At 39.7% G+C, this 25,580-nt stretch overlaps 1 protein-coding gene across 1 annotated transcript in view; it reads right to left on the bottom strand.

Moving 5' to 3' along the window:
* LOC126419217 (angiomotin-like 2a) overlaps positions 1-25,580 on the bottom strand; it is a 133,494-nt gene that overhangs the window by 57,569 nt on the left and 50,345 nt on the right. The window contains exons 7-11 of the mRNA XM_050086356.1: positions 24,808-25,093; positions 15,875-16,020; positions 12,629-13,002; positions 2,404-2,538; positions 2,024-2,217 (exon numbers count right to left, since the gene is read on the bottom strand). Coding sequence (XP_049942313.1) covers positions 2,024-2,217; positions 2,404-2,538; positions 12,629-13,002; positions 15,875-16,020; positions 24,808-25,093 — 1,135 coding nt within the window. The remainder of the gene's footprint in view (positions 1-2,023; positions 2,218-2,403; positions 2,539-12,628; positions 13,003-15,874; positions 16,021-24,807; positions 25,094-25,580) is intronic.

Raw genomic sequence — 25,580 nt, 5'->3', positions numbered from 1 at the left:
TCATATGAGTAAACTAAAGAACTGAACACTATAATCTTTGTTATATTATAAAAGGACTGGAAGATAATGAACTTACTCTTCTTCTGATGTTTTCTTGTGTCTTAGCTATTGTTTGAGTGCAGAAGGTACGATTGTATTGTGATAGCTTTTGTCTTGCTCTCGTTTAATTACTAAAACATACTAAAACATAACTGATGTGTAAAAGAGTTACGAAGATATAATAAGCTAATCTGGAGTGCAGAGTAATCATTTAAGGAACCCACGCCACATTTGTTATAACACAAGAGTTTGTGTAGCATTTTTTGCAGCTGCTGCAGAGCTAGTGCGATCATCTTTGACCGAGAAAGTTGGTCGCCATGACGCGGCGCATTTAAACTTTTTATTTCCACAGGAAATACAACGAAGCCGGAGCAGAAGAACTTATTTAAAAATACTATCAAAATTAATTAGCATCAAATCACAAGATTTATTTGATTATAAAGTGACTATTTTACGTAATACAATTTATTATAGGTCAGGTGCCTCTTTGCATAAATTTTATTATGCTAACACATCTGATATTATTTGTAGGGAGCCTGGCACTCGTTTTCAATCAGAATTTACAGTTTAATTTGGCAACCTGCAAATATAATACTGCTTATTTGTAATTGTTTCTTACGAGGTTTTATGGAAGATAGCTTTACGAAATTTAACTTCACGAACTTAATAGAACCCTCATATAACTTATAGCAGAAAGAGACATTACAAAACGTCACGGACTGCACAGATGGGAGTTTTCCTTACAATACAATATCCACTCCTGGGATTATCCTGCACTCAACCTAATGTAACCTACTGTACTCACACCCTCCACCCAACAGTTTCCACCCCCTCCATCCCATCATCTGCTCTCTATTCATGCCCCCTCACCCTCACTCTTCTCCATTCTCTGCCAAGGCACCCACCAATCTTTCACCTTCCATGCTCTACTACTTTTCCACCTCCCTCCCCCCACCTCTCTGCCCTACAGCCATCTGATATTGCACTGGACAGCACTACCATGCCACCATCCAGCCTTAGCATGCTCCACCAGACAGTGGTCTTGTCTCCTGCACCCATACTCTGCTATTCTTCCCTCCTCCCTGCCACAACCCAAATTGCTGCTTTCGTTCAATGTGAAAGCTGTACTTTGGTCGGTGCTGCTAGTGGTCATATGCGCACGTGGTGTTCTTGCTTGTGTGAATGAGTGTGTGTGTTTTCTTTTCTGAAAAAGACTTTGGCTGAAAGCTAAATGTTTAACAGTCTCTTCGTTGTGCCTGTCTGCAACTCATGTGTCACATGTCTTCTTTACAGTGAGTAGTAATCTATCCTTTTGCTAATATTGTTGATATTCCAAGCAGTACTTTCCATTATTTGACAAATTAACTATAGATACATAACTGCTCAGAAGAAGGCAGTAATCAAGCTTATTGCTTGTAAAAACATAATATTATAGCAGTAACAAAATTACCTCTATTTTTAAAATGTGAGGCACCTCTTAGGTTTTGGTAATGATGAAATTATGAACTCACTGTTTACGATAGCCATCTGACTTCATGCCTGTTAAAAAAGTATGACTTATTCCACACACATATCCCGTAAATTTTGTAATCTAAGAGTTCATACTGTGTGTGTGTGTGTGTGTGTGTGTGTGTGTGTGTGTGTGTGTGTGTGTGTGTGTGTGTGTGTGTGTGTGTGAGTGAGTGAGTGAGAGAGAGAGAGAGAGAGAGAGCATGCACACACTAGCATTTGTTTCCTCTACATGCTGTGCAGTTGTCTTTGTTCTTACCATCATAACTCAGATATTTGTTTCACTGATGTAATTCAGTATTTGAACTGGTTATCATTTATACACATACTTTCATAACCCAAACACAAATTTCACAGAAATGCAGGTTCCATAAAACAAAGTGATAGAACAGCTACAATAGAGGCAGAGTAATTATGAAAATGCAACTACTTTATTGTATTTCTACTGGTTTTACTAAGGGAAGAAACTTCTTACCGAGTTCCTCTCTGGAAACTGAAGTTCCCAAAACACCAAGATCAGAATTGCCATGTAGACTGGGATGAGGGGTGTGATGAGGTGAACATACCAGCATGCTCGGAAAACTAGACACATCTTTATCATATGTGTGTTTCTGTAGCACCCTGATCATCGCATCACGTTCTGCAAGCTTTGATTCTAGGTCCTTTAACCTATGCAGGGTAAAATTATAAATAAGTAAAATGGTACACTATCTGAAAGTGGATTAATTATTAATTCAAAAAATACATGCTATAATGTGAATTTAGCATTATTTAATGTAATAGTAATTGTCAAAATACTGCAATTGGAATATGAAATGCCTCAACCATAGGAAAATAAAGCATTTAAAATTGTACCTGGACTCTAGATCAGCTACTTTTTTCTGAGCTGCATGGACTTCATCCATGTGGCGTATCTTTTCAGTTCTTGCTTCAGCAATCAATTTTTCAGTTTCCTGGCTTGTTTTCTCAAGGGCAGCTATTTTTGCATCCCTTTAAGAAAATCGTACATTTAATTACATTTAAGTCAATTCTAGATCGTGACTAAAATTTTCAGTTTGGTTTAGGCAAATGCAACAGCTCACTTCTTTCCGTTTTTCTATTTCTTATGAACTACAATAAATAGGTCTTAAACTAAAGACTGACTAGTTGCGATTCCAAAAACTAATCCCAAGATTACATTGCACAACTATCACAGATTTAAACAAAATTAATGTCTAGTGGAGAAGTAAAATCTTAATACAAGTGACAATCGATATTGAGTGTGTATGTGGGTATTTGTTGTCTAATTCTGACGAAGGTGTTACTGACCGAAAGCTACATTTGTGACAGTCTTTTTGTAGTGCCTATCTGCGACTCAGTATCTCCGCTATATGGTGAGTAGCAACTTCCCTTTTCACAATATTGTTACATTCCATTCTGGATTTTCCATTGTTTGACAAGGTATATTTACTAGATTTGAAAGCAAAATTTTATCTTCCAAACTGATGAGAAAATCTATTAAGTCGAGAATTTAAAAAAAAATTATGTACCGCTCAGTCAATGGATCAAAGTCACCTATCCAGTCACTGATATGGACACCAAGGTAGTGGATCACAAAGAGAAGAGTGAAATAGTGAATTCTGTTATTTCAGTGGAGAAGCTCAAATATGAAGGAAGTTTATTATTTAACATCCCATTGATGGAGCCGGCATTATAATCTCGCTCTTGGGATGGGATATTGCCCCTGCAAGCAAATTTTTATATACTCTTTTGAATAGAGATATTTTTCATTCTTTTTGGAGGATTTGGGAGTTAGGTATTTAGTTTCACTATGACAAACCTGTGTTCCCTAATCCTCATATCCATTTTGATGCTTGCTATTAGCTCAGGATTATTTGTTGCTAAGAGATCAAGTGTGTTATCACAGAAAAACGTTCAAGAAAATTGAGGCACATAAAAATAAGTCACCCAGGAATGAAATAAAAAGGAAGTGCAGGAAAGAAAAGATGAAACGGCTGCACAAAAAAATGGGAAGAAATCAAAAGAGAAAGGTTGTCAAGGACTGATTCAGCATATGGAAAAATCAAAATAACCTTCGGGGAAATTATATCAAGGGTTTCAAAATTAAGCATGCAAACTAATTCCACTGTGAAGTGCAGGGGACTGAGAACATAGGCAGAATAAGTGCACTGAAAACTTCTACGAGGGAGAGAACTTGTTAGACAACATGACTGCAGAAGAAATGGGAGTCGATGTGGACAATTTACGGGATCCATTGTTAGAGCCATAGTTTAATATAGTTTTGGAAGACTTGCAACCAAATAAGGCAGACGCAATAAACAAAATTCCTCCTGAATTTGTGAAATAATTGAGGGAAGTGGCAACCAAGCGATTATTCAAGTTGGCGTGTAAAATCCACAACTTTGGAGACATACCATCAAACTTTTGGGAAAATATCATCCATATGATCTCTAAGACAGCAAGGGCATATAAAAGCAGGCTATCACACAGTCAGCTTTAATGACTCCCACATGTATGTTGCTGAAAAGGATAAAACACATTAGAAAAGAAAGAAAATTTAGGATCTGTCAGACAATGATCAGTTTGTCTTTATGTAAGGGCACCAGTGAGGCAGTTCTGCTGTTGTGAATGATTCTGAAAGCAAGCCTGAAGAAAAATCAAGACATGTTCATAGTATTTTTCAATCTGAAAAAGCACTGAACAATATAAAATGGTGCAAGATGTTCACAATTCTGAGAAAAATGTAATAACAACAATGGATTTTCCTAGATGGAATAATACATAAGATAAGGAAAGGCAACCTCTCACCTATATCTGACTGATGTGTGGCTCAGAAAAACACATAACAGAAAATAATATTCACACTAGCTTTCAAAGTTCTTCCTCTTTCTCTAACAAAAGTAAACACACAATCATGCACACAACTGCCAGAATATGCACACTCTTGGCCGCGGCAAGACTGCCTCAGTCAGTGGCTGCGGAAAGACTGCCTCAGTCTAGGCTCAGCCATAGGTGTGTTCAAAGAGAAGTCTGCTAGTATCAAGCATCAATCTTAACACAACAAATTTCTGAGCATGTATGTTTGTATCACAGTACCATTTTGCAGTGAGTTATGAACTGTAGGAAAATCAGAAAAGAACAGAATAAAGCATTTAAGATGTGGTGCTAGAAAGGGAAGTTGAAAATTGGGTGGACTGATAAGTTTAGGAATAAAGAGGTTCCCCACAGTACCAACAAAGAGAGAAACATATGGAAAACACTGGCCAAAAGAAGAGACAAGGTGACAGGACATGTGTTAAGACCACCAGGGAATAAATTACATAGTAGTAGAGGGATCTGTAGGGAACTGCACAGGAAGACTTACATCGGAATCCATCCAACAAAGTGGATTTAAAGAAGACAAAGTGTACTCATAATAAAATGTTTTTAATTAAAAACTGAACAATTAATTTTTTCTTATAACAAATATTTGCAATTTGAATAAAGGCATATTGCTGTGGTACATATCCGACTGCAGGTATGAAATCGCTTAAAAAAAAAAAAAAAAAAGAATTCTAGCATCAAGATTATTATTGGCAGGTTGAGTTGTACAAGGGGTGCAAGTTGGTAAGACACACTCAAAACCTTCATTTCAAAATCGAGAACTGTAGATTTTTCTAAGATAATTACATAATAAACAACAATTTGTTATTACAGACAGTGACGAAAGTGCCATCTCTTGCTTAGTACACCAAAATGATTAGCACAAATTAGCTTGTATCTGATAACTCTTTATCAGTCCAACTACATTACATCATGGATGCAATGTTACAGTCTGTGCCGAAAGATTGAAAGCTTAGTTTCCAAACCACACAAAAAGCACACTTACTCAGTCTTCATTTACAGGGAACTGTTGTTGATACTGAATGTTTAACCGCTTGTCAGTAGCCTCTTCCCAAAAATTTGGAATTTTCAATTTGTTTGTGTCACTACTTACACCATTAGGATCTACGCCTGAAGAAGAGAAACTGCAATTTGCCTCACACATCCTCTACTGTAACCAAATTGGTGCACGAAACAGTCTGTGGCTAAAGAGCTCAGAACCAGCACAGCTTGGGCTCTTTGTCCACATTTAATTTCCCATCTATTGCTAAAATTCTTCAGTTTCACTCCAGTCTTCTCCGTTTCTGAAAGATGGCACATACGAGGGCAAATCATACAGTCTTTGTCCCTATTTTTTATTGGCCAAAGTAAAGTACATATAGGTAATGACAAATATACATCCTATTCTGTGTACCTTATGCTATTTTCCAAATAGTCCCCACACCAGTTAACCCATCTGTCACATCGCAGAACTAAATTCGAGATGCCCCTGTGGAGGAATTCGTCCAGCTCAGTACAGAACCACCGTCTGACTGCTTTCTTTGTTTCATTACTTGTGAACCGCTGCACTCCCATACAATACGCCAAGCTACTGATAAATGGCCGTGATGTGCACTCATTGATCTGCTTTCACCATTGCATCCACACGGGACATGCTGTCATCAGTCAGTGACGAACGCAGCCTCCCCGACCACTCACTGTCATGCAAGACTTCACGGCCTTTGTCAAACTCACACCACCACCACCACCACCACCACCACCATCACCACCACTTTTCCTCCAAAAGCCTTAGCCCCACAGAAATACCAGTCCTTTCCAAAGGCCTCACCTTTTGCCCCACTCCCAAATTCAATCATGCACGACTTGTTAAATATTTTTTCTCCTACTGCATGACCCTACAGTGAAAACACATTTTTGCCACCAGCCTTACCAATCAGACTCAACCCAAGACCAATGTTGAACCCTGCCTGACTCATTTCACTCGTCCATCCAACCGTGATCCATCCCTACTACCCCAAATCACTTCCTGTTAACTTTCCAGAATTTCTTAACAACCATATTGCCTCACGATCATTCCGCAAATCCCTCAACATGCAAACTAACCTTACAGCCACAGAAAGAACTGCAGTCCACCTAAAAACTGATTCCGACCTTTTATATCTACATCTACAGTAAAACCCCGCTTTTACGTTTCCAGAATTAATGGTTTCCCATCCTTTATGACATTTTTTATTGTTCCCGTCAAATTTCCTATGTCCACAATGTTAATTCACACCTGATTTTGTGTCAACATATTTATAATTTTCCCAGAATTTACGCTTTATTTGTGGGAAAAAAACTGACGTAAAATGACACTGGCATGATGTTGGCCGTCAAGTAGTGTTTACGAACATTATGTGGTTAACTTTCTTGACACTAGGCTGCTCTACTTAGTGGATTTAAACCAATAAAAGTGTAAAAGTCTGAACAATTCATGCCATATCTCCTGTCGCTGCCAGGCTAAAATCTGCATGGTGGCTGATAGGAGCAACTAGGTTCATACGAAAAAAGGTATCATGACTAATCCCACTGACTTCCAAACTGTCTCTACAGTGCACACGCAGTTTTGTGATTGTTGTAATCGTCATCACTATTCTGTTGAACTATATTTAGTGTGAAACTTCCTGGCAGATTAAAACTGTGTACCGGACTGAGACTCAAACTCGGAGGTTAGGAAGGTAGGAGATGAGGTACTGGCAGAAGTAAAGCTGTGAGGACGGGGCGGGAGTTGTGCTTAGGTAGCTCAGTTGGTAGAGCTACCTAAGCAAAGGTCCTGAGTTCGAGTCTCGGTCCGGCACACAGTTTTAATCTCCCAGGAAGTTTCATATCAGCGCACACTCCGCTGCAGAGTGAAAATCTCGTTTTATATTTAGTGTGTTTCGTCTTTTGGCCGCTTGCAGCAGTAGCTGACACCTTCAATCAGCTCGCGTTGCTCAGATGTTTTTGGTTTAAACACAGCATGAATTACGTATATTCTCATGCTGAGCAAAATGTGTTTCCAGGATTTATTCTCTTTGTTAAGTGCAATATTTACGTATGTATTTTTTGTGACGTTACACAAAAAGAAACCATGTGAGTGATAGTTTGCATGTGTGTGGTTTTCTACACAACTAAGGAAGCACAGTAGCGGATAACGTCAAAAAGATGACTACAGTTCAAGAGACGCAGAACTATACATATGCAAACATCGCACAAAATACTTATGTAAATATTTTCACTTGATATAATGAAAAGATTCTCAAAACACACTGTGCTAAGCATGAAAAATATTTAACTGATGCAGTGTTTCATTATTTAAATAACGAATGACAGCTGCAGGCATTCCAGAAACATTGATAAAGACGAATGGTAAAACCATTATTAGTTAAGAAACAAGTCCCTGACATGAGTATTTTGATGACTATTATGTGCACATACATAAAAAGAGAAAATGCAAGGGAGTATCCTATACATAATTTTTACAGCTTAAAACGTTATTTACCACATTTCACATTTTCCTGAATTTTACACAATTCTTCTTTTTTTTTTTTTTTTTGGAGTCTCTTGAAAAGTGTAAAAGCAGGGTATCACTGGACATCTACATGGATACTCTGCATATTACACCCGAGTGCCTGGCAGAGGGTTCATCAGACTACCTTCACAATAATTCTCTATTATTCCACTCTCGAACAGCGTGCAGAAAAAACAAACACCTATATCTTTCTGTGTGAGCTCTGATTTCCGTTATTTTATAATGGTGATCATCTCTCCTTATGAAGGTCGGCACCAACAAAATATTTTTCACTCTGAGGAGAAAGTCGGTGACTGAAATTTCATGATAAGATTCTGTCACAATTAAAAATGCCTTTGTTTTAATGGTGTCCATACCAAACCCTATACCATGTCCTTGACACTCTCTCCCCTATTTCATGACAATACAAAACATGCTCATTTTCTTTGAACTTTCTCAATGTACTCCATTAATCCTATCTGATAAGGATCCCAGACCACGCAGCAGTACTTCAAAAGATGACAGACAAATGTAGTGTTGGCAGTCTCTTTAGTAGATCTGTTACATTTTTTAAGTGTTCTGCCAATAAAACACTAAGTGTGGTTTGCCTTCCCCACAACATTTTCTGTGTGTTCTTTCCATTTAAACTGTTCATAACTGTAATTCCTAATTATTTAGTTGAATTTACGGTCTTTAGATTGGGCTGATTCACTGTGTAACCGAAATTTGACGGATTGCCAATTTATGCGTCATTCAGATATCTTTTCTAAATCTGCTTTGCAATTTGTTTTGATCTTCTGATGAGTTTACTACTCGATAAATGACAGCATCATCTGCAAACTACCTAACATGGCTGCTCAGATTGTCTCCTACATCATTTATAGAGAAAAGGAACAACAGAGGGCTTATAACACTATCTTGTGGAACACCAGAAAGCACTTCTGTCTTACCTGGTGACTTTCCATCAATTACTACGAACTGTAACACCTCTGACAGGAAATCACGAATCCAGTAACTTAACTGAGATGATATTCCAGAAGCGTGTAATTTCACTACAAGCCACGTGTGTGATACAGTGTCAAAACCCTTTTGGAAATCTAGGAATATGGAATCACTCTGAAATCCCTTGTCAGTAGCACTCAACACTTTGTGTGAGTAAAGAGCTAGTTGTGTTTTGTAAGACGGATGTTTTCTAAATCTATGCTGACCATGTGTCAATAGACAGTTCTGTTTGAGGTAATTCATAATGTTCAAACACAATATATGTTACAAAATTCTTCTGCATATCGACATTAACAATATGGGCCTGTAATTTGGTGGATTACTCTTACTAGGACCAGAAGACTTGCTTTTATTAAGTGATTTAAGTTGCTTCACTACTCTGATGATATCTACTTCTAAGTTACCCATGTTGGCAGCTGTTCTAGATTCCAATTCTGGAATATTTATTTTATCATCTTTGGTAAAGTATTTTCGAAAGGCTGTGTCTGTAATTCTGCTTTAGCAGCACTGTGGTCAATAGTATTTCCATTGCTATTATGCAGAGAAGGCACTGACTGCGTCTTGCTGCTAGCAGCCTAAATGCTGACAAAAGCCTCCACCAATGTTGTCTTGAACCGTAATGATTACCTGGCAGAAGGTCTCTGCTGGCTGTCAGACACTTCCACCTAGAAAACATGCCACAGTGACCCCAAGTGGAATGATCATCATTTTTTTAATGAACACGATATGAAAATCGTTTTACAAACACTAATGCACTGAATTTAAAATAAAAAAGTTTTTATTTATTTATAAGGTAAGAAACTTGTAATAGAACTAATATAATACTTATTTACAATGAACACATTTCTGCACTGAAATGGTGGAGAAGTTAGATTGTACTTACACATGCGCATTAGCGCGCGCGCACGCACGCACGCACAAATCAGTTGGTTCTACTGAGAAATTCATCAATGGAGTAGAAGGAGTTGCCCACCAATAAATCCTTTAGGCTTCTCTTAAACTGAAATTCGCTGGTTGTTAAGCTTTTTATGGCTGCTGGCAAGTTACAGAAAATGTGTGTTCCTGAATAATGCATACCTTTTTGTACAAAAGTAAGTGACTTTAAATCCTTGTGAAGATTATTTTTAATTCTAATACTGATTCCATGAATTGAGCTGCCGGTTTAAAAAAGTGATATATTTTTAATGACGAATTTCATTGAGGAATAAATATATTGGGAAGCAGTAGTTAGTATCCTTAGTTCCCTAAACAGGCTTCTGCAGGATGTTCTTGAGTTCACACCACATATAACTCTTACTGCACGTTTTTGTGCCCGGAAAACTTTACCTTGGCTTGATGAATTGCCCCAAAAAATAATCCCATATGACATTATGGAATGAAAGTAAGCATAGTATGCCAGCTTTTTCATTTTTATATCCCCTATGTCTGGCAATTCGCATTGCTAATAGAGATGCGGGAAGACATATGGCTGTACTAGGCTTCATGGCATCTCATCCGCCCAGATGCCGCCCACTCCAACCAGTGGCCTTCCCCACGGGCACCACCCAGCGCAGCATAGGTCACCTGGCAGGATGGCCATTGCCGGGAGTTCTGATGCCTAAGGGTGACGGGCATCTACTCCTTGGCATATGTGGGGAGTTAACAGTGCAGGCATCAGCAGAGCGATCCCTGTGTGGTCAGGGGCTAAAACCAACAAGGTACATGGTGGCCCTACCACAACGGTCTGGCTACCGTGCTGGGTATCAGGCACAAACTACTGTGTCCAGACTAAGCGCCTGCAACTGTCGCTTCCCGCGAAGCAGACCGGTACAGCGGGCCCCGGACCGAGTAGGGGTCAGCCTGGCCGGTCGTCCGGGTAACACAGGCGCTTCCCAGAGACCACCAGGAGGCATCCACGGTGCCTCAAGAGGTTGCTACAGCCGCGGACCTCTTTCCTTCCGCTCGACACGTGACTACAAATAGAGCCAGCCATATCCATGTGCCGAGCAGTATTTAGGCTGGTGCAGGAGCCTGGAGAGGCAGTTCACACCGAGCGAGCCCACTGGTGTCATCGTAGCCGCCGCGTCTTCGTCCACCGCCGCCAGCGTACCCGAGCCATCCCTGCAGGGCCTCTACTCGTCCCCGGACTCAGGTGATGGCAACATGGACTCCGTGCCGCTCTTCACGGGACGCCCAGGGCTTGGTTTGGTGAAGTTGTATGGTTACTACAGACAGTTTATGTTTGGAAGAATCTTTGATTTAGTTATTGGTAGGCTTGGAGGATCAGTCCTACCTCACGAATATTGTTTTGTAACTTTTGAAGAAAGACTTTAGTTTAAATAAAACGCTATCACTCACACTCTGAGATTTTCCTATTCGCGGACGGCGGATATATTACAAACGAATTAAGAAGTCCATTATCATCGACAGCGCAGAAAGCGATACTGCACAGAGAATGGAAGAAAATGCACCCAGGAGAGTGACCTTGCCCAACAGCTGAAGACTGAGCAGATGTGCAGATCCACGTCGGCGAAGGATCTACATCTACATCTACATCCATACTCCGCAAGCCACCTGACGGTGTGTGGTGGAGGGATGCCCAGGATGTGAGAGGTCTCAGCGCAGATGGACACTGCACCATGTAAGGGGCCCTTCCTCAACAGGCTCGCACTTCAGGAAAATTTTGAAAAATGAAGGTCAAACCCAGGGGCCCATCACATACAGGCTGAAACATGAACGACTCCTTTTAGTCGCCTCATAAGAAAGGCAGGAATATCTCGGGCCTGTTCTAACCCCAAGACCTGCAGAGGGGCTTTATTCATAACTGAAGCTATTGTATGATCAATTCACTGTTGCCCTACAATTTCAGAACAATACTGAGAATGTACTGCAAATATAACATTACAATCTTGTTACACCAGAACATGATATTTGGATTTTTGGCGTAAATGTGATGGATAGTAGACTTGTGAAGCAACACTCCCTCACTCTCTCTCTCTCTTTCAACCATCTGATTATTCTTAATGAAATACCCACATTCAATAATCACATTTCCTACTGGCAAGCCCTTCTTCCCACCACCACCACAACCACCACCACCTTGGTGATGTAAGTAGCTGAAGGCTGTGTTCTCAGCAGAACAGAGAGAAATGACACTTAAAGATAACTGCATTGTTTGAGACATACAAGTCTACAGTACATCAAGCTGCTCAAAACTGGAACTGAAGTACGTAAATTAATAGATGAGGAAGGGGGGGAAAAAACCCTCCATGATCAGGATCTGAGGACCATGTGATAGTCGACTGATCTGTGTCATCCTCAGTCATCAATCACTGGATGCAGTATGGAGGGACATGGTGTCCACACACAACACTCACGGCCATCATCGACATTCTGACCTTGGAGCTGCAGCCTCTTAACCAGGTAGCTCCTCAACTGGCATCATGAAGCTAAATGCACCTTTGTCCAGTCCTTCTGCCAAGGAAAAATCCCTGGCAGTACAGAAATCGAGCCCATGTCCTCCCACACAATGGTCTGTTGCACTGATCATTTGGTTACAGAGCCAGACAGGTAGGTAGAGTGCAGGGAAATTGTGAAATTAAGAATATGCACAATGTTAGCAATTTGATAGGGAAAAATAACTCTACAGTATTTATTAAAACTACTAATACTTTAGAAAGATGCCTATGTGTTGAATGGTATCCTTACTTGGGAATACTAGCAGCATCTATTGCAGCTTGGCGAAGCGCACTCTCTTCCAGATATCGCTGTTCCCATTTGGCCACTTCACCTTCAAGCCGTACTAATCGATCATCACGCTCTCTCAGTTGTCGTTTTAGTTCAGCAATTACTTCGCTACTCGATGGTGCTCCATTACCGGCAGATTCTCCTGACTTGTTATCAGCTCCATTTCCAGACCCTGCTCCTTCACCACCACCACCACGCTCTGAACGCAACTCTTGCTCCAGCTGCTGCCTCAGTTTTCGTTCAGTCTGCTCTCGACGCTCACTTGCTAACTGAAGTGACGATAGTGCACGCTGCAACTGAGCCACTCGTTCAACATAAACTTGCTTTTTTCGACACTGAAAAAGAACAGAGCTATGTTACGTCCTGATCATCAAATTCCTGTAACCACTTTAAATTAGTGATCTATAGGTTGGAAAGTCTTTAATAATGGACAAGTAAAAATAGTAACTAACTGTATAGTTGAGAGCCTGAGTTACTGAAAGGCAAATAAACAAGCCTGAAAATCTTATTAAGCTTTCCGACAATCTTCAGAGCTAGCCGCGCGCGCGTACACGCACACGCGCGAAACTGAGAGGCAGCAAGTGTACATGATAGGAGTGTAGTACTGGCGAGCTGCTCTGGTGCAGATAGGAGTAGTTAAACGTCTTGCACAATGACATGGAGGAGTGGATTGTGTCAGGAAGCCAGAAAAGAGAAAAAAGGGGACTATGGAAAGGAAGGTTTGAGTGCAGGATGAGTGAAGTGGGGGTAATGAGAACAGGGGTAGATGGAGATGTGAGGCAGGAGTTAGTGGAGACTGAGGCAAGAAAGGTTACAGGACTGAAGTGTGTGCTGCAAGGACAAATCCCATCTACATAATTCAGAGAGATACACAGGACAAGTTCTGCAGCAGCCATTGAAGTTGAGCATGTTGTGCTCAGCCATGTGTCCTGCCACTGGCTGGTCAGCTGTGCTCTTGAACGCAGTCGGATGCTGATTATTCATTTGGGTGGAAGACTGGCTAGAGGTCAAGTCCATATAAAATGCTGTGCAGGAATTATAGCAGAGCTGGTATATGACAGTGTTGTGTACTCCTTTAGCTCTGAAGAAATATTCAGAAGTAAGCTCAGCAACATTCTCAGTCTTGTTTATGTGCTTGTTGATGCTAAGCACTGAATTTCTATCTTTGCTACTTCCCTCAATTAATTAAAGTTTAGTTGTTGAAATTTTTACATTGCAATTGTAACTCAGCTGGTGTAATCTGACACTGCAATTTAAGTTTATCCTTATTTTCCTAAATTATTATGTGATTATCAACATAAAGTTGAAGTACTCAGGTTTCCCATTATTAACCACAGAAAAATTTAAACGAGTGTTCCACAATGCTCAGTCATCAGTAGCTGGTTTTTCTTACTGTACACGACGACCTCACATTTCAAATAAACAAGAAGGGGAAGTAACTATATTTCGAGCAACAGCACAGAAAATTGCCTTTATTTAAAAGTTGTTAAAACTGTTCAATGTTTGCAGAAAAGCAGAGAGAAAAGGGTCTTGGAGCTTAAGTAAATATGTCATAGGTTCATACATGAAAGATGACAACTAGAGCTCTAAGAATATACATCAAAAGACTGTAATAAGAATGTGCCATACAAATTGTGCTATGTTACTTAGTACGGGGTGAGAATTATTGAATTATGTGAAATAAAATCATTATAACTTCTGAACAGTTCGCATTAGGACATTCAAACTGCACGGTTGGCCGCAGGGCATGGTGCGAATTAGTATGGTATGTATGGTTCGGTTTGGCAACAAAGCTCACTTTCATCTGGAAGGGTTCATCAATAACCAAAATTGGCACATTTAGGGGAATCAGAAGCCGCATTTCACAATCGAGAAGTCTCTTCAGCCATGGCAGGTGACTATGTGGTGAGCAATGTCCAGACACACAATAATCGATGCAATATTCCTTGATGGCATGGCGACTACCAAATGGTACATAAGTTTTGGAAGATGATTTCCATCCCCATTATCCAAAGTGACCCTGATTTTGACAAGATATGTTTCATGCAAGACGGTGCTCGCCCCATCGAAGCAGGAGTGTGTTTGATGTCCTGGAGGAGCACTTTGGTGACTGCATTCTGGCTCTGGGGTACCCAGAGAATACAGGAATGGGCCCAGATTGGCCACCATATTCCCTGGTTTTGAACACATGCGACTCCTTTTTGTGGGGATATATATTAAAGACAAGGTGTACAGCAATAACCACAAAACCACTGCTGAACTAAAAACTGCTATTCCGGAGACCAACAGCATCAACGTTCCAACACTTCAGCGGGTCATGCAGAATTTTGCTATTCGTCTGCACCACATCATTGCCAATGCAGGCATATTGACCATGTCTTTAACCGAAATCTGAATATATGTAGTGACATTTACATGTTGAATTAAGTGTGTGCATGCCATAGTTTGTAGCTATTTTTTACCCCATATAGTTCAGTAACTGCACCCCATAAATTCTGTTACTGAACAAACATCGAGGTACTTGAGAGATAAATTTTCAGAATGTATACAACAAACTTAAGCGGTCAATGATAGGGGTCAGCTACCCACTGTTAACCAATCAACTTTATTATCCACTGATGATATGAATTCGACAATAAAAATTTAAGTACCAGGTGGTTGCAATTAAAGTGCAGCTACTTATAGAGGTCCAGTGTGGGCTGCAATTATCTTATGGTATAAAAACTTGGTAGATATTTTAATGTGTTAATGAGGAATCGATTTACACCAGAAAATCATTAGTTCCAATTTGGGCACCAGGTACCAGGTGCGAATCTGGCACTGTGAATGCAAGAAAGTCGAATAGAAATGTTTCCGTATGTAATGTATTAGGAACGGGATGTGGGCACAAAAGGTCAAGTAAGTGAAAAGGCATAATGCTGATTTTATTATTAATTGCCACTTACGTAATTTGTTCAACACAAGCTCCAGAGAAGTTGACAAGATGCTGTACATCATCAGATTTTCACCTGCTGGCTAAAATTGGTAATTTTTTTCCAGCATCAGTCGGTTCTGCATTAATGCATTAGCACGTCTACCAAGTTTCGCTGCCATACGATAATTACAGCCCACACTGGACCTCTGTGAGTATCTGCACTTTAATGATAACTAACCAGTTACATACACTTTCCTCAACCATTCTTTTATATCATGGAAAAACATACTAACCTCTTCTTCCAATCTCACTACATTTGCCTGTGCATTTGTGAGAGCAGTATCCAGAATATCAATGTGTGTTCTCTGCTCTTGCAACGTAGCTCTCTGAGCAGCTAATTCAATTTCCTGGCGCTCCTTTGCTGCAGCAAGCTCTTTGTCTGGAAGAATGGTCATACAGAACCTAGTAATATAGCATGTAAACAAAAGGAGACCACAAACTATGAAATAACATTCACGAAACGAGTCTTTATCAAATAACATTCAAGAAACGAGTCTTCCAAGAGCAGAGTTATACAAGCTACACTTGAATAACGGAAATTGTTTGATGGAACAATACGTAAAATAAAGGAAAGGCAACCAGTCACCTTCAGCAGATTGGTGTGTGACGCAAACACACACATAGTGGAACATTTTATTCTGTTAAGTGTTTCAATGCACCACACCACCTTTATTTTTTGGGAGCTACAAGTGTGTGTGTGTGTGTGTGTGTGTGTGTTCCCTTACATTATATATTGTTCGATCCAGGAATATCCACAATTGTTTTCTGTTAAAAAGGCTGCCAATAAAAACATGATGCGAGGAAAGGCAATGCGTTCCATCCTGCATGAGTAGTTTGATAAGTATGATAAAAAAGCAAAAGAAAAAGAATGTTAGTTTCATACACAAGTCGTCTTACATCTCGACGGTCTCCTCTGAGGGATACACACTTGATCCAGTGATCCTCTAGCTTTCTCATTACAATGGAAAAATAGATTCTGATAAACTCTGCAAAATACTTATTGAGTGCAATTATTACTCCCTCACTTAATGAGAATTTCTTCCCAGAAAGCCACAAGTTGCAAGTTCGAGAAGTCTGGGGCTAAGTCTGGTGAAAAGGGTAGTCAACGAACCAATTCAAGGTCCAATTCAGGCACTTTCACCACTGTTATCGCTGATGTGTGGTCTTTTTTTCAGCCAACACAAGTTTCAAACAATCCGAAAATGAAGCATAATAGTGTCCAAATACAGTTCTGCCACTTTCCAGGTACCGTATTTTACAGACAATTAACACAATTTTTTCTTCAAAAAATTGCCTCCAAAATTCTAGTGCGTTTTATACTTTAAATTAACATAGAAATGTCCAGTATTTGATTTAAAATTCCCGCCAGTCTTAAAAATGGCCACATATTCGATACCGCAGGCAATCTATCTCTATCTATCTGGCAACACTGGATTCAGCTGACAGCAGCAGTGCACCGATGTGATGAACATGAGTTGCGGGGATTTGCAAGCTTGGTAACACTGTTTCCTTCCTCCCCCACCAACACCCAGAACGCCATGTAGCCTATGATGTGTCACTGCAATCTATGGTACCAAAGAACATTAACTGAAAATGATGTGTGTTACCGGTAACAGTACAGTATTTTCGTTAGTAGCTAGTTTCGTAATGGTAAAAATAAAAGGCATTCATATGATATGGGCTACAAATTGAAAGTAGTAGCATATGCAGAAGAACACGGAAACAGAGCAGCTAAGTGGCAATTCAGCCCTCCCCCAACAGATAAAACTATTTGTGATTGGCAGGCTAGTAAAGAAGAACTGAAAAAAATGAACAAGACTTAATGTGCAAATAGATGATTGAATGCAAAATGGCCAAAACAAGAAGTTCACATTTTGAAATGGATTCATGGACAACGTCAAAATGGCACCGGAATTAATACAAACACGATTCAAATATAGGCTTGTAAGCTAGCGCTACAGTGCAACTTAACAGACTTCAAGGATGGAATTGGTTGTGGATGATGCTACAGGTTTATGAAGCGTCATGGACTTAGCATGTGAACCAAAAGCAAACTATCTCAGAAAATGCGACAAGAGCATCAAGAGAAGATAGCATCTTTCCATCACTTTACTATTCAACATCAAATGAAAACCAGTTTGGAACTAAGCCGAACAGCGAATATGGATGAAACTCCTCTGACATTTGATGTGCTAAGTAACAGAACAGTTGCAACAAAAGATGCTAAAACTGTCTATAAAAACAAGTGGACATGAAAAAATGCACTACATTGTTGTCCTTTCATGCTGCGCTAAATTACGGATTAACAGCGTACGCGTGAGAAGGAAAGGGGCTTTATTGAAGAAGAGTTCTTCTCGCGCTCAGTTTAGTAACCATTCGAAAAAATCTGTGAAAGAGAAACTGAGACATGGACATATAGCACTTGCTGTTACTCCGGGAGGACTTACTTCACAATTGCAACCTCTTGATGTCTCGATAAATAATCCATTTAAAGTGTATATGAGAGAGAAATGAAAGGATTGGATGATTGATGAAACTCAGCATGAATTCACGCCAAAGGAAGCTTTAAAACGACCTACAATCAAACAAGCATGTCAGTGGATAAAACAGTCGTGGTACAGATTGAGAGAAAACATTATTGTTAAACCTCTCAAGAAGTGCAGCATGAGTAACACTCTCAATGGCAGTGCAGATCATCTTACATATGAAGAGGACAGCGATGATGACGAACAGGAGGAGGAGAAAGTTCAGTTGACAATTTACAGGGATTTTAAAGGTCAGTTCAGTATTCTATACTCAGAATTTTTTTTTAGTCTGGCCTTGAAATCTAATAATAAAAATTGTAAAAAGTTTTTCTAAAAAACACTGCTTAAAAATTAAGGTGCATCTTACAGCTTGTAGTGTCTTATAGTGTGTAAAATACGATAATCAATGAGGATTATTGCTTGCGACTCCCAAAAATCAGTGCTCTACCAGCTGACAAAACTGTATTTGCCTTCTTGAGTGCACTTTTACCAGCCTTTGTCCATTGTTTTGACTTTGGTGTGTAATGAATGATCTAGGTTTAATCAACAGTCACAAGTCGGCGCAAAAAGTCTTGCAGATTATGATTAAAAATAGCTAGACGTTTTGCTGAAATGTGCCAAATACACTTTTGGTCAACAACTGTGGCACCCATCTCACACACAGCTTCAGAGCCAATTCTCTGCACAGGACCCTATGCACTCGCTCAGTTGAGATGTGTGCAATCTCAGCAATCTCGCGAATTTTTATTCGGCGGTCTTGCATAACCATATCATGGATTTTGTCACTGGTTTCCTATGAGGTGACCTCAACTGGACAGCTGGAGCACGCTTTGTCTTTGGTTCTTGTCTGACCGTGTTTAAACTCGTTAATCCAAAAGAAAATCATCTTCAATGATTGTGAAAAGTCCAAGTGCACTTCATCCAATTCTGTCTTTATTTGTACAGCAGATCAACCCTTCAAATGAAACTGCTTAATAACAGCACAAAACCTTGCTTCTCCATTTTCAAATGCAGCAGACATACTCACTAATTCAGATGGCTGCCAACAATAAAACATACGCTGTAAATTGTTGAATTTCTTTATACGATTCTTAAAATAATGAAGCTTAGCAACCATGAGGGTGCAACAAAAATGTTCCATTCTTTCATGGAAATTTACTGATCAAACCATCTTCGTATGTCATAAAGCAAGTAAGTGGATCACATGGGAATTTAAAATTAGTGAGGTTATTTTTGTATTGTATTCCCCAGCTTTAGATGATAACTCCTGACGTCGATGGAGGTAGTCTGAGTGTTGTGAAAATGGCGTTTCCGACTTTTACACCCAGAAGAAGGCATCTGATTAGCATGAGTATGTACGAAAATAGTGCATGCTGAGGTGGCGCCCTCATCATCCACAGATTAGGTCTGCACTTGCCGTCCAGTGTCGCTTGCTGTGCCATCACTTGCACTTGACCATAAACTATGAGAAGTCGTCCTCTATGCTCTTTATTTATCAAGTTCACACTTCCACACACTGCTAACAAGGGAACCTCCCCATCGCAACCCCCTCAGATTTAGTTATACGTTGGCACAGTGGATAGGCCTTGAAAAACTGAACACAAATCAATCGAGAAAACAGGAAGAAGTTGTGTGGAACTATGAAAAAAATAAGCAAAATATACAAACTGAGTAGTCCATGTGCAAGATAGGCAACATCAAGGTTAGCGTGAGCTCAGGAGCGCCGTGGTCCCGTGGTTAGCGTGAGCAGGTGCGGAACGGGAGGTACTTGGTTCAAGTCTTCCTTCGAGTGAAACGTTTACTTTCTTTATTTTCGCAAAGTTATGATCTGTCCGTTCGTTCATTGATGTCTCTGTTCCCTGTGTTTTGCGACAGCACCACAAAACCGTGCGATTAGTAGACGAAAGGACGTGCCTGGGAACCGAAAACATTTGATCGCAAGGTCATAGGTCAACCGATTCTTCCACAGGAAAACACATCTGATATATTCTATACGACACTGGTGACGGCATGTGCGTCACATGACAGGAATATGTTGTCAACCTACCTAACTTGTGCACTTGGCGAATGGGTAAAAAGACTCTTCTACCTTGCCCGATATAGGTTTTCTTGTGGATGTGATAATCACTCCCAAAAAAGTGATGAAAACATAAGGGTTTGTCACATAAACTGCAACAAATGAACGCAACAGTTTCACAGTCGCACAGTTTTTCCTGTGCTCTGTCAAAACATATGTTTTTAACGTTTTCAAATTTTTCAGTGTGTGGACCGTCAAATCCTGCATATGTCCAAGCAAATCTGAACATGTCCTGGAATTTTGAAGAGCGAAGTGGATTATGTGTGAGTGCCTGAACTTTGATAATTGTCTGAAAATAAAAAATTAAACTTTTCACTCGAGGGAAGACTTGAACCAAGGACCTCCCATTCCGCAGCTGCTCACGCTAACCACGGGACCACGGCACTCCTGAGCTCACCCTAACCTTGATGTTGCATATTTTGCACATGGACTACTCAGTTTGTATATTTTGCTTATTTTTTTCATAGTTCCACACAACTTCTTCCTGTTTTCTTGATTGATCTGTGTTCAGTTTTTCAAGGCCTATCTACTGCGCCAACTTGTAACTAAATCTGAGGGGGGTGCGATGGGAAGGTTCCCTTGTAAGTGTATAGCCTGTGTGCACCTATTACAATTAGTACCATCAGATTGTTATTATCTGTAACAGGTTGCACCCTTTCTTTAATTTTCCTGGGTGGCAAGAATATTATTCTGATTCATTGTCTATTTAGGACTCTGTCTTATGAGGTGTTGTAATGCAGAACGGAAGCCACACTGTGTGTTGGTCCTCCTGGCTTGGTGGAAAGGCATCATATCTTAACTTCTTTGTAAGCACTGACTGAATATCACGGACAGAGTACCTGTTCCCTCTGAACACTGTCATCAGATTTTTAATCTCTGAGCTGAGGTGCTCCTTGTTTGAAGCATTGCAGGCTCCATGTATCAGAGTGTTCAGCACAGTTCTCTTCTGAGCTGAATGATCAAACCAATAACTGTTGACTTACAGATCTGTATGCATCAGTTGTCAATATACAGAATGGACAAGTTGTCTACCTGCTTTCCATTCAACCTACACATGTAAGAAAAGCAACTTCCTGTCCTCCTCCATCTCTGCTGTAATTTTAGGTTAGGATATATACTGCTCATATGGTCAATTAACTGCTGCAGTGCCTCACTAACAAAATATGGGCTCTCTCTTTACGAAAGTATCAGTAGAAGATGCATTAAAGCTACTGCTCACTCATTTCTCCCCTGAAATTTTATAATTGTTTTGATACACCTTAACAACCATATACTTTTTTTGCAGTGGAAATTATTACGAAATAACTTATGGAACAACCATGGGCTCACCACTGTCACCAGCTATAGCTATAGCTACATTTTTAATTTGATTTCATGGCAGTTAGATGTGATGGTTGAATGGAAAGTAAATGGAGAACTCTGCCATTCCGTGTATTCAAAACTGACGTATATGAACCCATACCTAATGGGCGTAGCTTTAATCATCCCGCTCAGAATGAACACCTTAATACACAGTGCCTCAGGGATTAAAAATCTGATGATACGGTTCAGAAGGAATGGGTATTATGTCCACGATATTACGTCAATGTTGATAATAAAATTATAATGTGGTGCCAGGAAGACCAACAGAGTGTGGCTTCCATACTGCAGTGCAAAAATTCTAAGATAGGTAGAGTCTTAAACAGGCTACAGATCAGATCAATCTTCCTGCCACCTGGGAAAATTAAAGAAATGTTGCAACCTGTTAAAGATAATCTTGGTCTGAAGCTGATCGCTGTGTTGTCAACAGCATGACTTTAAAACACAAAAAATTTGAAAAATCAGCAGTGAGCATAGTCTGTTAAGTAAACAGATGATTTTATCTGAATAAATGCATATTCTTGCTCACGCATCAACTTTTTGGACTCTCATTATCCAGGCAGCAGCTGAAATTAAATGATGTGATAACAATGTTAATAGACGCACAGCTTATGCACGGCATTTAGCAACACACAGAAGCAAGAACTTGATCAAGAAAGAGCACACCCGACTTCTCTTAGTTTACTGTGCAATGTAAATAGTGGTGATGCAAGCGAAGCTTGACAGTGAGTGCAAACCTAATCTATGAATGCAGAGGGTGCCACCTGAGCACACACCATATCTGTGACATAATCTAGCCAATCCGATACCTTCCTCTGGGCGTAAAATTAGGTGCCGCACAAGTTTTATGACAATGAGAATTAGTACCTGATGGTGATGACAGACACAATCATTGAAATCTTGGGATTTTATCTGAATCTGACGTGGCAAGTTAACCAAAAACATTAGCATTGTTTGGTAGCAAAACAATGTACACAGTTAATATTAGCTACACTGCCAGTGAACTGGGGACAAGTCGCCCATTTAGGATCAGAGAGACATAACTACATGTTTGCCACTTTCGAGCTGATAGTACCATACGGTACATGGAATCAAGACCTACGTTACAATCAAACACGCATAACTCTATCTTATGTGGTTTCCATTTAAGTTGTCAACGTATCTACATTTTATGAAAAATAGTAATGATCAGACAGACGGGAAGAGCTGATCGGTTTTTAAACCACAGGACGCAGTGTTAATCTGTGAAATGGAACAACTCTTACATTTCTCTGATCCTAACTGAACTGTTAGAAGTTGACTATTTTAAACATAGCTGCACAACTGCAACAGTTTCACATAATAAAATTATAAACAGCCAACCAGTTGCAATGGATAAAGAAATTCTTTACCTAGGTTTCGACAAATATAAATTTGTCTTCTTCAGAAGGTAGCCCAAGGACAATGAACATCATAGCTTACATTAGAAAAGTATGAAACTTTTAAGCCAAGAATAAATTTTAACACAAATTAGAGAACTCTTGCATTACAGAAGTATGATAACAACGACTGGTACTTACAATTTTACATTAGTAAGGACTAATGTACCATCGCCGTTTTTACAATTGTCGGCATAGATCCATGTGTCAAAAATAAAATATTGCCCTAGAATTAGGGTTTGTCACATAAATATAAAATAGCTCATGGATCTTGCAGGGCTCACAACCGACTGAGTGTAATCGGCGAGCGTAGTTACTTTGAAAACAGGGCCGGTGGCGCTCGTGCCGAGAAACATGTGCCAATTGAGGTACAAAGGCAACGTGTAAATTATCAGTATTAATAAAGTCCTTAGGTAAAGTAACAATAAAAAGAAGGAAGGCGTTTAACACTCCCGTTATAACAGTATGGGAGCATTGGTACAAGTAATGTAGTTATACATCAAAAAATCAGGTGGCGCTTACGCCGAGAAACTTACGCCCAGTGGCATATACAGCCAAAATATAAAAAAATTACATTACTATATTAGTGAAGCCCACAAACGGTATACATGCCAGAACTTTAAAATTGACAATAATGGCTCTTGCCAAGAAAGAATTATGAGCACTGGTACACGATCCTGTTAATACACATTCACAGGGAAAACAAAAATTTTAGAGCCAGGCAAAATCACATAAGGGCCGATGTAGTAGCAAACATACATCGTGAGAAAACCAACATTACATAAGGGGTAGTGAGCTTAAAGCACTGAAGGTGCATCACAGCTTCCTGAGGAAATAAACCACTAAGGTTACCAGCATTAATGTTATACCGTAAACAGTACAGGTTTAAAGCCTTCGAAAAATTGTCTACAAGCAAGGTTCAACTGGTCGTTCAGTATATTACCGTCCTTGAGCTCAAGATGTTTGAAAATTTGTAACTCTTCCCACAGATCTAATCTATGCCCTTTGTCTTCTCTGTGTAAGATAACAGTGTCTTCCAAATGTTTTGGCATATGACTGGCTGTCAGGAGGTGTTCAGCAACAGTAGAGTTGTGTATATTCGCTCCTTTTTTACCTAATAGGTGTTCTTTATATCTTGTTTTCACAGCTCCGCCTGTTTGACCAATAATATGAAGGACAGTTGTTACAGGTTAGTTTGTAAACCCCTGAATTGGAAAACCAATCGCTGGCGATCTCTACTGAATGTACAAGATTTCTCTTTAAACTGTTATCTGTAGAAAAGGAGACGTTACAGTTATATTTTTTCATTGGAAGACTTTTATCCTATACGATATATTGCTCAAGAAAGAAACAGAAATAATTTATTTAGCTTCTTTGCTATGAGTGGGGAGGTTGTTGCTCGAAGTCGAACAGTTTGGGAAGTTTTCTTACTGAACATGTAATCAATCATATTCTGATTGTACTCATTATTAAGCGCAATAGCTTTGATGACATTCAATTCTTTTTGTTGATTGGCAGGTGATAAAGGAGTAGTAACCATATGGTGAATGGCAGAATGAAAAAACTGCCAGTTTATGAGCTTTTGGATGAGTTGAGTCAGCAGGGATGACATTATCTGAATACGTTTCCTTACGCAAAATGTTGAAATTGAAGGAACTATTCTGTATAGAAATTGTTAAATCAAGAAAGTTAAGTTCACCTTTTTCATTCTGAAGTTCTTTTGCGAAGGAAATTTTTTCATGTAAACCATTGAAAGTATTGAAGAGAAACTATAAAATGTTACTTACTCTGTGTGATAAGTTGGGCAACTAGTATTTCCCGTCGATTGAGTTCTTCTCTAAGACGTGAATCGGCAGAGTGCTCTGCAGCAGCTGCTACTGACACTCGGGGCCCTGTTAGAAGCTGTGCAGACAGTAATTCAGCCTGTTCTCTAAGAGCACGGTTTGCTTCTTGAAGCCGCCGCACTTCTGTCTGCAGCTTAGTGCGAGCAGCACGCTCTAGTCGCTCACGACGCTCTGAACCCTGGACTAGTTCCTCATGTGCTCTGTGTACCTTGGCTATCTCTTGCTCCAACTGAAAACATTACAGATGCAATAATTTCATTTGTAAATGTCCTTAATTCAAGTGCATGAATGTGAGTCATCTAATAGAATTAATAATTAGCATACTTTCGCTAATTTTTGAGGTTGCTCTTTGATTTTTGTCACTTCACGACCTCATATGAAACTTCTTTGATTAAAATTTTTCCTCTGTTACCATCATTAAGAAGCAAGCACTGTTAAGACCCTGCAATAAGTTTTGTTTGCTGTTTCCTCAATTACAACTGCGTGCAACTGAATACTGACTTTGTATTTCCCTAGATATATGACACCCTCAACAAAGACAAGGGGGGAAAAAAAATTCCCGGATTTCCCAGTTAAAAATATACTTTCTCCTGGGCGAAAATACACTTTTTCCATGTTAAGCAACAGTATACTTTTCCTCGGAACTGTAAAAACACTTTTTGGAAAGATGTTTGATGTACAGCAACATATACACTGCATATTTTCGTATTATGAAA

Source organism: Schistocerca serialis, chromosome 1 (genome assembly GCF_023864345.2).
Source record: "Schistocerca serialis cubense isolate TAMUIC-IGC-003099 chromosome 1, iqSchSeri2.2, whole genome shotgun sequence".
Lineage (NCBI taxonomy): Eukaryota > Metazoa > Arthropoda > Insecta > Orthoptera > Acrididae > Schistocerca > Schistocerca serialis.
This window is presented reverse-complemented; position numbering and strand designations above follow the sequence as displayed.